Source organism: Aspergillus sclerotioniger (genome assembly GCF_003184525.1).
Source record: "Aspergillus sclerotioniger CBS 115572 chromosome Unknown BO94scaffold_14, whole genome shotgun sequence".
In the NCBI taxonomy this organism is placed as follows: Eukaryota; Fungi; Ascomycota; class Eurotiomycetes; order Eurotiales; family Aspergillaceae; genus Aspergillus; species Aspergillus sclerotioniger.
The window spans coordinates 625491-638469 of NW_020291004.1; the positions used below are offsets into that span (position 1 = coordinate 625491).

At 52.4% G+C, this 12979-nt stretch overlaps 3 protein-coding genes across 3 annotated transcripts; 1 reads left to right on the forward strand and 2 right to left on the reverse strand.

Annotated features, from left to right (window-relative positions):
• Positions 1-1388: 1388 nt before the first annotated feature.
• Positions 1389-2818, forward strand: BO94DRAFT_556722 (putative C2H2 finger domain protein; the record flags this gene model as incomplete). The annotated part of the gene is made up of 3 exons (XM_025613885.1): positions 1389-1806; positions 1858-1997; positions 2051-2818. The coding sequence occupies 3 exons, from the start codon at positions 1389-1391 to the stop codon at positions 2816-2818; spliced, it is 1326 nt and encodes a 441-aa protein (XP_025467452.1).
• Positions 2819-4204: 1386 nt separating this feature from the next.
• Positions 4205-6859, reverse strand: BO94DRAFT_517059 (RMD1 family protein). Its single transcript, XM_025609979.1, has 4 exons — positions 6544-6859; positions 4967-6461; positions 4729-4914; positions 4205-4679 (listed from the first exon to the last, which is right to left on the reverse strand). The coding sequence occupies exons 1-4, from the start codon at positions 6592-6594 to the stop codon at positions 4456-4458; spliced, it is 1956 nt and encodes a 651-aa protein (XP_025467453.1). The 5' UTR covers positions 6595-6859; the 3' UTR covers positions 4205-4455.
• A 1905-nt stretch (positions 6860-8764) lies between these two features.
• On the reverse strand, positions 8765-11220 carry BO94DRAFT_72748 (uncharacterized protein). Its single transcript, XM_025617625.1, has one exon. The coding sequence runs from the start codon at positions 10940-10942 to the stop codon at positions 8771-8773; it is 2172 nt and encodes a 723-aa protein (XP_025467454.1). The 5' UTR covers positions 10943-11220; the 3' UTR covers positions 8765-8770.
• Between the last annotated feature and the right edge of the window lie 1759 nt (positions 11221-12979).

A 12979-nucleotide genomic window follows, 5' to 3' on the forward strand; every position in this document is an offset into this window, starting at 1 on the left:
TTTCACCTGAAGCTGTCAACTCGTGGTCTCTGTAAGTGCTTCTTGGCTTCTTTGGCGCTTTTCACACCGCAGCTCCCCCGCGGTTCGGTCAACCCCGATATCTTAACTCCAGTCCACGTTGGATGGCTCTCGCTGCGAATGGATGAGTATGAGCGCCTGCAGGTCATGTCGCTGTGCGGGCCAGCGCCTTATTTGTCGCATTCCTTGGGTCAAAATTCTGCGCGCGATGCCATCCATTGAGCGGCTTCGGGCTGGACTTTCTCACCACCCCCGTTTGTTTCAGTGGGCAAAAAAAAGCCCCCAGACACTGAACAGATCGGACACAAGAGACTTTCCACCACGTTCATTTGCGCATTTTACTAACCTTGTACTGGTGCCCCTGTTCAGAATCGATCCATCTGGCCGCCGTTCGAGTCCAGATTAATTTGCGTCCTGCCCGTTTACCCCTCCTCTGGAGTCCCTGAGCCATTTTCCGTGAAAACCCGCCGAAACAAACCGACAGCGCGAACGTCCACAATCTGCGATCGCAGGCGATACCTAGGCGACTCGGAACTCGTCGCGAATCCCGTGCTAGGCGTGGCGATACCTCGGTGACCAGAAGTCCCGCTTGTTTAACGACCGATCTGGATCGTGTGGAAATTACAACGGTGACCTCGAGCCATCTCCATCTGGCCCCTTCCGAACAAGTCTCGCTGCAGCTATCCGAGGAAGTCAGGACTAGTGTCTTGGTCTTTGTTGGGTCAGTCCCGAATCTACTTGAACAAGACGACCGTGGACGTTCCGATTCGTGAAGAAACGCCACTTTCTCAACACATCTTGAAATCTCATATTCGGAGCTGAATCTGTCCGTCAAGCGCCTGGACTTTTAGCAAAAACACTTTCTGGGCCGTTATTTGCTGTTCAGAACTGAGACGGTTGCACCGTTTGGGTTGCCAACTCGCCCTTGCCCTCACATTCCTGGTTACAAAAATCGAATCCCGGTCACCCTCGCCCACGTCACACCTCGCTAGGACAAAAGTCCTTGGGCTACATTTGGCGCAAAGCAAGGTGAGTTCTGAATCCCTTTTCGCTTAGCCCGGTCAAATCATCAACCCGCGACGTCTGTTTGCCTTCGAACCTTATCCGGGGTGGGGATTGGAGCTCTTTGGCCGTTTTCCCCGGCGTGTGGCCTGATTGTTGGGGTGGTTACGCTCAAACGCCAGCCACCACTGCGCTGTCCCGCATTTCGATTGCCTTTCCGTGGCGCGAAGCTAACTCATCACTTCAGCCATTCAATAGCCTTCAGCCAACGCCGTGGAGTCTTTCTGCGGCTACGCGTCAGACGGGCTACCGTGGGATCCTTCGACTGTCCTTGACCGCCGTCCCTCAGCTCCCCGCGGGGTCGGGTCATGGACATCACAACTATCTTGAACAGAAAAGGTTCGGCCGCAATGGTTGCCGCAGACGGACAATTTGACCATCAGCATCTTGTACCGAATCATAGCATCGACCACACCTCGTCGCCGAAAATGAAGTCGGAGCCCGGCGTCTCCGACGTTGGAGACCAAGCTGTCCTTGCCTACCCCCCTCATGGTCCGCTCGGCCAAATGCCTACCATGGCACATGATATGCGCTATGCACCCCAGGCACACCCGGCTCCGGGGCTGCCCTTACTGCAGAATCCTTTTGTCCCCGGAGGGTATGCGGGTAGTGCTCAAATACCGAACTCGGGTGCCTCTCAAGGGAGGCCGGACCCTCCTCCGAAGACGTTTCACTGCGGTACCTGCGGGAAAGGATTTGCCCGGCGCAGTGATCTTGCAAGACACGGTAAGCACTTCGCACGAGAGGTACGGCAAACGGTCGTCTAATTGTATATAGAGCGGATTCACTCCGGCGTTAGACCGCATGCTTGTGACTGGCCGGGTTGTGGCAAGCAATTCATTCAGCGCTCAGCTCTGACAGTACACTCCCGCGTTCACACTGGCGAGAAGCCTCATATGTGTGAGAGGTGTGGCAAGGTATGTACAGGCTGCTCCAACTCCTCGGTGGCTCCTCACTAACACCTTTGCAGCCTTTTAGTGATTCGTCCTCTTTGGCGAGACATCGCAGAATTCACTCCGGGAAGCGTCCTTACAAGTGCCCCTACGCGAACTGCCAGAAGACCTTCACTCGTCGTACCACCTTGACACGCCATCAGAATCACCACACGGGTACCATCGAGGAGGCCGCCGCTGAAACCGAGGCCAATTTGAGACAGAACAAGGAGAGGGCGAGAATGCCAGGTGATATGTTCTCCGAACACGGTTCTGTCCATTCTACCCCTTCTCCGGCACACCACCCCATATCCCCTGTCGGCGATCTCCCTCCGTTGAACATGCCTCGCTCCGACTACTACATGCCAAACGGCTCGATCCCAGCCCACGTCCGAGGTGGATTCACACAGGCTAGCCCCCGGGCTTCTCCGACGGCTACGTCCCCATCGTTGTCCAGCTATGGTAGCGCTCCACACCCCCGTCCCTCTATGACCTCTCATCCGTCCGGCTACGGTCCCCCGCAACCTCTTGAGCCTCCTGCCAACAACGACCACCGACCCAACAGCGTGAGTGGGAGCCCACATATGACCAGCTTGGGCTGGGCTTCTCCTTCGCATGGCAGCATTCCGTCGCCTGGTTCTGCAACCGACTTTTACCCTGAGACTAGCGGTCCCGCATACCCGACGTCTATGCCTCCTCATATGTACTTTCCCAACTCTACCATCCGCCGGCCCACTAGCACCGAGCCGGACAACTATGATCTGAAGCCCAAGATGGGCGAGAGTGCATGGTCCACTCCAGTTTAGGGAATGGATAACAAGCTGAACTCCCTCGAGCGGCAGGGCCGATGACGTGGGAGATTCACTCTGTTACACCATTTCGCATAATGTCTGACCTCCCTTGAATGGAGTCAGGCAGATTAGCAATATTTCCTTTGTTGTTTCTTTTGTTTCCTTTGTCACTCTGGTCTGTTTCAGCATCTCATGTTCTACATCATGGCATACATCTGTGGATATTCGATATACCGTCATCTTTGCATTTCCCAGTGTGGGTCACAAGCGCTGGAAGGAGTCCGGGCTAGCTGATTTGTCGCGTGCGCAGTTCTAAGTCGTCCGCTCTGTCCATTCTGTTGTTTCTTTGTGTCTAATGTGAGATACGACCACCAGGACGAAGCATAAATAGAGTGTTGGAAAAGGTGTCATGGCTCGGTCGGAATGGGGTTTGGGAAATCGGGGTCTTGGTCTGATTTATGCTATTATTACTACCATTATCTTGTGTTCCACTGTGCATTGTTCTATACCTAATTTCTTTCTGTTGTATCGATTTCCCTCCCCATCCTATTTGTTTCATCCTATTGTTTGTTATTTCCTTTGTGTGCGTGTGACTTCCATCACGGCCTCTTACTTACCCAAGTGTAGATGACCTGTTATTGTCATGTATGATATAGAACAACCCTTTTACCCCCTATTACTTAGATACTACTACTACTATTCTTACCTATCTATCGAAATGTATACCCCTGCAAAGTGGCAGTGCAGTACAGTGCATGTTTCAGATCCCTTCCCCCTCACGGACTCTCTCCGTCCTATTTTTACTGTACTGTACGGATTGTACCATGTAACTCTTACTCAGATCTGCTCTTGCTCTCGTGTTGTCAACCTAAACTAGCATTCTACATGAAACACCCACTAGCAAGGTTCTACCCGATGATGACGTACGTACTTTCCGTCCCGCGATGAGCTCATTCTTTCTTTCTTGCCTGACGTAGGTGCTGTTTCAGCCTTAGGCTGGAACTTACTCTTGCCTCAGGCAGGGTTTGAATTATCAGTGCCCCAGGCTGAATTAATTATTGCCTCAGGCCTATAATGATTCATGCCCTAGGCCAGAATAGCTATCTCTGCCTTAGGCAGGGATTGAATACCTGAGGCAGAAAAATATATAGGGTGGTACAGCTTGTAGGAATGTGTGGATCGATTCGAATGTGTGGGCCTAGTGCGTTACTATGGGTATTGATTGGTAGAATAGATTGCTAGCTGTTTACTTGCTAGAGGAGATGTTGATTGAGGTGGTGAGTGTGTTTTGGTTGTAGGGGAATGGTGTAGGTGTATGTGTAGGTGTATGTATGTAGATGGTACGGCGAATGCTATCTAGGTAGGGAATGGTTCATTAATTGGCTGAGGAATAGGTACAATGACGAAGTTGAAATCGTTCTCTCTCTTACTTATAGGAAGGAAAGGGGGGTGAATCCGGAAATAAGTATACTGATTTTGTCTGCATTTACGGGAGAAGCTTTGTAATAGGTCAGGTTAGTTGCTATTGTGAGGGAAGGGGATAGAACAAGGCAATGCAGTGTAAAGAGGGTTGCTGAATGTAAGGATGAGAGAACAGTGGATACTTATGTATTAGGTAGGTATATAGATAAGAAGGGGTAGGGAAGAAATTATCAAAAAGGCATGCCGGTCGCATTCAATCCACCCATGCCTGGAGCAGGAGCTGGGCAGGAGCAGACCGGTGCTGGAGAATTGCCTAGAGCTCGGGTGAGGATAGTGGTTATTGTCGTGGAGGTGCCGCCTTCACGGGCGGAGAGGAGACCGAAACGGAGGAATACTTCGGAGGTGGTGACGAGGATGGAGATGATGATCAGGACGATAATGATCCAGGTTTGGTCTATGGTCAGGTTAGTTTGCCTCGAATGAAGATAGGATAGGTGACGTACGAGAGGTTCTGTTGTCGGCTATCGAGTCGGAAAGGATCTCGGCCAGGTCGAGGAAAACACGGCAGCGTTCATTGAGCACTTGGATTCGGGGCTTGATTTCGAGGTATTCGCGGACAGCAATGTAGAGCGGGTAGAGAGTTGGCTCGCTCTCCCAGAAGAAGTTGGGGACGTCGAGCATGTTGGAGGCTGTGGTTTGGGTCAGTGGTAGATTTGGTGAGGTCGTGTCAGCAAAACTTACAGAGGTTCACTTCAACCCGGCTCTTGAACAGACTGCCCAGAATCCGGAAGACTTCATCTCGCTTCATGCCCAGGTTGCCTGTCATGGCCAAACGGCGAGGAACGTCCTTGGCCTCAGCCATCTGGCGAGCCATGACTTCCTCGAAGAAGCAGAGTTTGGTGCTCTGCGCAATGCCATGACTGATGGCCAGCTTGATCATGTGGTCGCCGCTCCGCAGAGTGATCATGTCGTTATAGACGCGCGGGCGTGAGATTTCAGTGGAGTATTCGAAGTGGAATTCCTCTGTTTCAAAGTCCTCCTCCTGCAGAGGCATGGTAGCCAGTGGAATGGGTGTCCCAGTCGCAGACGATGTTGCAAATGCCAAATCAGCCAGGAGATCTTTCTCTTGTTTTTCGGTAAAGTTCCAGAACACGACGACTCCGTAGCTGAAGACGAACATTTCCGCCACATTATACGACAGCTGCGTCGAAGGTGGTGCAGCAGTCGGAGCCGGATGTCCATTATCTTGGCCGTGCTGTTCCCTCGAATCCGACCCGGCATGGTCTTCCTCAGCCTGCCGATGCATCTCATTATCAACCTGTCGCGGTGAGCCATGTTCATGGCGCCCAAACACCGAATGCTCCTCCGCCTCCGCCATGTAGTCTTCATGATGATCGCGTAGCTCATTCCGTTCAATCTCCTCATCAAGAAGCGACTTGCCGCCAGGCTTCTTCACCACCGGACTACTCCTCAGCCTGTAACCATCATACCCCGGCAACAACGGCAGATGATACGCCGTATACAAACAATCGTCATAAAGCTTGGTCCTCCCTCCATGTCTCTCCTTCACAAACGAAGCCAACGAACTCATCTTATAAGCCTGCGCCGTACAATACGCCGTCACGCGCGCCAGCTTTTCCGCTCTCCTAGCCTTGGGCAGTCGTTCCGCATAACTCTTCGCCTTCTCCGGGGCGACCTTTCTCCTCCGCAGTAACTCTTCCTCCGCCAGCAAAGGCGCGATATCATTATCAACGCCAAAATCCCCGTCCAGTTTTTTCTGCGCCAGTAACGTCTGTCTCACCGAGTCCGGATTCAAGTTCTTATCCTTCGCGATCTTCTGCACGAACTCTTCATCCACCGTCTCCTCGTCTTCTTCCTCATCCTCCTCCTCGTGCAATTTATCTTCCGCTTCCGGCAAAAGCACCAGCTTCTCACTAACTTTAGTCGTTCGAGGAGGCAGACGCGGCTGAGCTGCAAGTCGTCCCATTGTCGCTGCCGTACTAACTGCACTGGTTCCTCCGCCGGAGGCGCCAGCTCCACCAGTGCCTATTAACCCGCCCGCGGCAGAGGCGAGGCGAGACCGTGGACGAGCGCGGATACCTTGGGGCGGATGGCGCTGCTGCATGGAGGGGACATCGGAGGTATATTGGAGGACATTGTCCACTGTGATGAAACGAGTTGAGGGGGAACGGCGACGACGGGGTTGAGCAATTTGCTGGTCTCGGGAGTCGGTCACCTAGATGACGAGCGTTGTTAGATGCGTGTTATCCAGGTTTGAGGGGCAGCGGAGGCAGGTGGACGAAGAGACAAATACTCACCAGGACATGAGGACTCCTTTGACTTGGGCCTCTCCCTCTTGCAGGGGTCATATCGAAAAATGGTATCTAGAGCACCTTTCTCTTCAGGCCGATAAACTGCAATGGTAGAATCAACGGGAATTGATAAGCGACCGCGCCGACAGCAAGGGTCGAGTCGATTAACGTCACCAGCTATCCGGTCGGTAGAACACCCGGGCAAGGCTTGCCTTTAGGTCACCCACGAAAGCAGTAACGGGATCAATGGGCCGAGATCTGTATTCTTAGTAGCATCACTGAGTCATCAAGACTGAAAAGGAGGCTATCGGATCGGAGAGCATGATGGAGAGAGGGAGGCCATGATCGATAAATCGACAATCCCAAGCTCTGCTTTCGCCCACCGCCTGGCCGGCCCGGCCGTAAACCTTATTGGGAATGGCGGCGGACCGAAGGAGTCCCCAAGTATACCGACGCGGTTTACCTCCATTGGTGTCACTTGTCTCGGAGGTTAACAGTGGGGATGATTGTAGAGGGCATAATGAGAAGGGGTGAAAGGGGGGTGAGAAAGAAAGGTCCTGTGATGATACAAATTTGCCAATACCTCAATGTACGCCTGCCCATATAATCTCCGTCTCTAGCCACCCGGCGTGTCCTCAGTCTTCACCCGTTAATCATCCTTCAGGCTTATCAAATGTTCTCGAGAAATAACATTTATCAGGGTACAGAATAGCATAATCTGCAGGCATTGACATAGTAATGATGAGATTTCTGATAGACATCCCCTATCCCCTATCCCCGTCCCCAAATCTGAACACAAACCCTCTCTCCAACCAAACTATCCACCAAACACCCTCCAAACAAATATATAAACAAACGAAGGACAAAGGCAACCAAACCAAGCCAAACACAACTAGTACTACCACTACCACTACCCCCCCCCCCAGAACAAACCACCTAAATCCAAAAAGAACATCAAAACCACATAACCAACACCCCCTACCCCTCAAATCCATCCTACACACCATCCCAAGTACTCCCAACCCATGACATCAGACCCCAACCTTAACCCGTCACACCCCAAACGGTAAATACCCCGTACTGTAACAAAGTCCAGTAATTGAAATTCCCCGTTCGGGACAATCCAATCGGCCAGCCACGTGCCGGTGGGGTACTACCCCCCAAAGAAGTTTAGTGTGAATGTCCATCAGACAGGTTGATCCGGGGTAAGTCATTGGCTGCTGGCTGGCTGGCCGTCGGATCTGACCGGGGTTGGGTTCACTGGGAGTGAGGGGTGTGATTAGATTGATCCATCCATCTATCTTTTTTTTTTGATCTATCCGTGTACCTCGGGACGGGAGGGGGAGGGGGTGAACCGGATTGATGCCTATTCAGATACTAGATAGATACTACTACATACTATGTACGGGGTCTATATAACTACTAGATACTATGAATGCCAGTGTGTGTGGTTTCCCCGGGTAACGTCTGGGGTGGGTGGCTGGGAGCGCCCGTGGTCATGCTGTCCCTTTCTAAATTTTTTTTTGGGGTTGATTTCCTTTGATCGGGTCGGGGTTGGTGGGGTATAATTGGGCTGGACCAGGAGCCTGGCAATAAGCCACATGAGGGGCAGGTGGTCGTGTCGGGACGGCGGTGCTCTGAGGGTCGGAACTGGATGGAAAGAATGAAAAAGCCCAAGACGGACTGGGCGCGGGAATGACCTCCGTCGGACCACTGAATTCCTTGGAGGGCTTGGAGCCCTGCCGATTAACCCCTCCGGGTGACTAGCTTACTGTAGGAACGGAGACAAGGAAACGGAAATGGTGTGCGAACCTCTTCTCTAATTGGTCTCTAGTTCATGTCCCTCCCCCCGCGGCTGTAGGTATCGAAGACTCCTTGCAGATTCCTTGCTTCCTGCCCTCCATGACAGTCCAGCCTCTAATATATAACCATTCCCATTACATGCATGCAGTTTGTCAAAGCGTTATAAAGATGCAGATATGCCAATGAACAAAGGAAATGATAAAGGAAAAATAAAAGGAAAAAGGGAAAAACAAGAACAAGGAAAAGATCATCACAAACGCCTCGAAGCACTTTTTATATCCGGCTTCGTCATGCTAAACACAATGGTAGTCAAAAGATCAACATCGTGGAATAATAACAAGAACCCCGTTCTGTCATGTCCGGGATCGAACCATAGAAAAAACAAGGGTCGAGAATTAAATTTCATGCACATGCCATGATCTGTCGTTAGTCAATCCCGGAGCCGTCGATCTTCGTCCCATATCTCCTTTTTCATCCGCTGCAGCTTAACGTGCTGTTTGTGGAGCTTGTCCAGTTCCGCTCGTGGTGGGTTGGACTGCGAGGCTAGTGCGTCATGCAAGGTGCGGTACTTGACATAGAAGTTCTTGAATCTCTGCGATTTCTCGCGCAATTGCTGGAGGAGGATTTCGCGGCTGAGGGGCGGCGAAGCGCTCCCAGTGCTGCCACTGGACGTGCTCACGGCCCGCCGGCGTTTGTGCTCAAGATCCCCAGTGCGGGCGGGAGCCTGAGATGACACTGCAGGTCGCTCAAGCTCCGCTTTGCGCTTCAAGGGATTGGCCATCTCAGCCGGTCTGGACACCCCATTGGGCTTTACCACCTTCCTCACAATGGGGACTCCCGCAGTAGGTTTGGGTCTGTTCACCTGGGTTATAAGTGGTGACGATGAGGAACTGGACGAATTGTTCTGGCTGGAAGAACGGCTGCGACTTTGGATATCAGAGGCATTGGTTGGGGGAGAGGACCCGAGTGGCGACGGCTTCTGCGGGGACTTCTGCGGGGACTTCAAGGCTGGGGGCCGCGATGAAGGAGGTCGCTTCGCTGCAGTTGGCCGATGAGGGGCTTGGTTGGATGATTCGGCTTTAAATGTAGCTTCCGGTTGCTCTACCTTCGGTGTCGGCGTATGGGAAGATTCCCTAGGAGGGTTGAGGGTTGGCGGTTTGGCCGGCAGCTTATGTTCAGGCTTTGGAATTTTCTCAGGCTGAGGCTTCTCTGCGGACGAGGCGTCTGGCATGTCTGTGTCGTCCTCATCCGAGTCATGAACAAATTCCGCTGATTTGAATTTGCCCTCTGGTTTCGCAGCCGGCTTCCGCTCCGCCTTCTTGGTGACGCGTCCAGTCAAGGTACTATTAGCCACACTTTTGCTCTTTGTGGCAGGCCGTTTTGCACCTGCATCTTTTTCGCCGATCCGTTTCTTTTGCGCGATCGTCCCAGACTTGGGAGCTGATGTCGGCTCAGCAGTCCTCGGTGTTAGACCATTGCCACTAGCTTTATCGGTCTCCTGGCCAGTAGCGTAGCCGTCTTTGCCGTTGTCATCAGAATTTTGTACTTGTATCCGAGGTGTAGCAGCTTTCTTGATGGGCCCCGTCCGCAGGTCCAGGCGTGACAGGCACTTGCCCTTTCCGCGTTCTTCCTTGGGAAGAAGCAGCTGCCATAGCTTGTCGGAGCGGGAGATCCGCAAGCGATCGAAAGCGGAGATGGCATTTTCGATGGCCTCCAGCCTGTCTTCCTGAGACGGGTAGGGGAATTTCCAGACATCGAGGTCCCGATATAATTTGTCCTTGAGATCGAACTTCTCCGGATTGATTCGGTTCTCGGCACCATATTTCCGAGCCAAGGCCTCACAGTCTTCGAGGGACGAACGGGTCTGGCGGGCAAGGAATTTGGCGGAAACCGCACGGACGGCGAGGAGGTGAATAAAGGGGACCTTGAGGGCTTCGAGGCGAATGCGATCTTTGTTTTGGGAAAGCGGAACGGAGGTGGGCGTAAGCGGAGGCATGGACACAGGAGATCGAGCAACCCCCAAAGCCGGACTCGAGGAAACGGAGCGATTGGTGGCAGTGAGCAGCCGATCCTTCTCCAGCTCCACCCTGCTTGCGGGACGAGCCAGACGAGCAGCATGTTTCCCAGAGCTGGACCGGTTGTCGCCAGCCCGCAAAGCTCTCACCTCGTCAATGCTGGTGATTATATGAGTCTTCTTCGACTCCTTTCCTCTTTCAAAGGCGCTCAGCCTTTGCTCCAGGGTGGCCAATGCCTGATCTGTGGCCGCAGTGTCCTCCTTCGCCTTCTGCACTTCCAAGCTATGGCTCAAAACACCGGTGAAATATAAGTTTTCCTTGTCTGCGGAGCTGCCGCGATATAGCTCTGATCGACACGTCTCGGGGTTGGAGTGGAAGGGCTGAGATTTGGAGCCGTAGTAGAGGGTCGAGTGTTTCCCCAGGCGGATTCGAGCTGTCTGATCATTTCGGAGGCTCTGAATCAGCTCGTCGAGGGTGCTCTGAGCTAAATTCAGCCGCATGATCTGGGGGGGCTTGTTCGTAGCGTCATTGCCGTGGTTGTCTCTGCAGAGAGACAACCCGGTCTCGGGGACCTCGAGGGCGGGCATGAGAAAGGTATAGAGGGGCAATGGGGTAGGGAGAGACGGAAAGATCGAGGCAGAGAGAGGAAGAGGCGGCGAAACACGACCGACTCGATCGGAGGTGAGGAATTGGGAGGTGGGAAGGATTCGAGATCCGGAAGACGGACGGAAGGCAGCGTGGGAGCTGCAGGTCAGCGGCCGAATGCACGGAAAGGCGAGTCAGAACAAAACGCCATAGATAGATCAAGCAACGGCAGTGACGGCAGAGAGGGCAAGGAAGTCTGCATGTAAGAGAGCAAACAAGAAGCGGAAGCCAACAAGACCCATGGCAAGAAGGGTAGTCTTGGAGGTGTCGGGGAGAAAGAGAGTCAAGAGGGAGAGAGGGAGTGAAGGAGAGGGGGGGAGGAGGAGGGAGGAGGGATGAGGGGAACGGAGGAAGAGAGGGAAGGGGAAGGGGAAGGATGAGATGAGATGATGCCAAAGGAACGGGGATGCGAGTGTAAGGCGGCCTTGGAGCGGAGAGATCAGTATTAGGTATTCGGTCGTGAGTGGGGAGAAGCGGTATCGTATCGTTCAGTTCCCTTCAGTTCAGGGTACCTTTTTCGTCTGGTTCCCTTAAAAGAGGACCAGCAGGAGGGCTTGTCAAAGGCCCGCCAAAAAGGTTAACCAAATCACCCGGTAAGAAACTAAAAAAATAAAATAAAATAAAGAATGATAATAATACTAATAATACTAAAATAATAATAAAACCCAGAAGAATAATAAAAATAATCCCAGACGCTACCACACCCTGGGTTAGTTAGGCAGGCACTAGCCGGGCCAAAGAACAGCAGAATCCCAATCCTAGCCCTCCATCATACGGATCACTAATTAATTTTACCACTTATGTTGACCTGCAGACTCCCAAATACCTCCTGCGACAACATCCTCACGGCTGCTAAACTACTACCGTCCATCCTACTACTGATGCGGTCCCTACTTACTTACCGGGCCTGCTCCCGTAACTACCGTAATAGTAGCCTCCGCGGAGAGAGAGGCTTTGGCCACCGCCCTTTTTTTCTAAAAGGAAAAACAGCATATCGGGAACTTGACAAAGCACTTAGAAACAACCCGTTGATAGGTTCCGAGCGCATCCAAAAAAGAAAAACAACGAGCAGGGCTAGAAATGTGGCAAGGTCAAATGCAAGGTGTAGTAAGCCCGAACTAGGATTGCTACTATGGGGTAGATAGCGGGTGCCCTGTTCTTTGACCTGACAATCTGGCATAGATAGTGCCATCAGTTCTGACTACCGAGTAGTACTTATCAACTCCGTACTCCGTTCTGACAGACTGACTGACTGACTGACTTGCCGGAAGAATAATAATCAAAAGGGAAACACGAATAATATTAGGAAGGAGAAAAGATAGTACAGCCACTAGTACGACAGACGGCCTACACGGTATGGAGGATGGAGTCCAACTTCGTCGGTGCTAAAGACTTTCTAAGGGAGGTAGTCTGATCCTTGACGGGGGTCCCAGTTCGGGTATTACGCAGACTTACGGAGTACGGGGGGGTGTGTGTATCGATTCCATTTCCTCGGGCGATGATGGATGGAGTCGGTTTCTTCTGGAACGATTGATCCCTACCAGCGATCGATCCGAGGGGCACCTGGCACCTTGGATGCATCCAGAGCGACAAGGAACCGTGGTCGAGTCCATGGTCTGGGGTTATTTCCCTCTCTGCCCTTGTCTAGTTTGTTGTCTTTGATATAATGAGCCAGTGGGTTTCACCTTATAATGACCTCTTCCGCGAACCTTTTTTTTTTGTCTGGCAATGCCTTGAAAGGGCCGTGAAGTGATGCCTGGCTGGGTTGGGTCCGATTACGGGCCCGGTACTCCGTACCTTACCAGACGTGTCGTAACCTGGGTTGTACGACCGACCCATCTGGTGGCCGTAGGAGGGTGGTACCAAACGGAAGTGCTTGTTCAACAGCGCGACCGACCTTAGCTACTTCCTGTTAGTAGTTAGCTGCTACCTATCTAGCTGCTACTTTCTTACGCCATGGCCATGCCTCTGCCACCCGG

Bases quoted from the DNA above. Each gene is read 5' to 3' on its own strand.
- BO94DRAFT_517059 (XM_025609979.1), bottom strand. From the start codon at position 6,594: ATGACCCCTGCAAGAGGGAGAGGCCCAAGTCAAAGGAGTCCTCATGTC. The intron at 6,462-6,543 runs GTGAGTATTTGT...CTCGTCATCTAG, and splicing joins AAAGGAGTCCTCATGTCCTG to GTGACCGACTCCCGAGACCA. The intron at 4,915-4,966 runs GTAAGTTTTGCT...CCCAAACCACAG, and splicing joins CCGGGTTGAAGTGAACCTCT to CCTCCAACATGCTCGACGTC.
- BO94DRAFT_72748 (XM_025617625.1), bottom strand. From the start codon at position 10,942: ATGCCCGCCCTCGAGGTCCCCGAGACCGGGTTGTCTCTCTGCAGAGAC.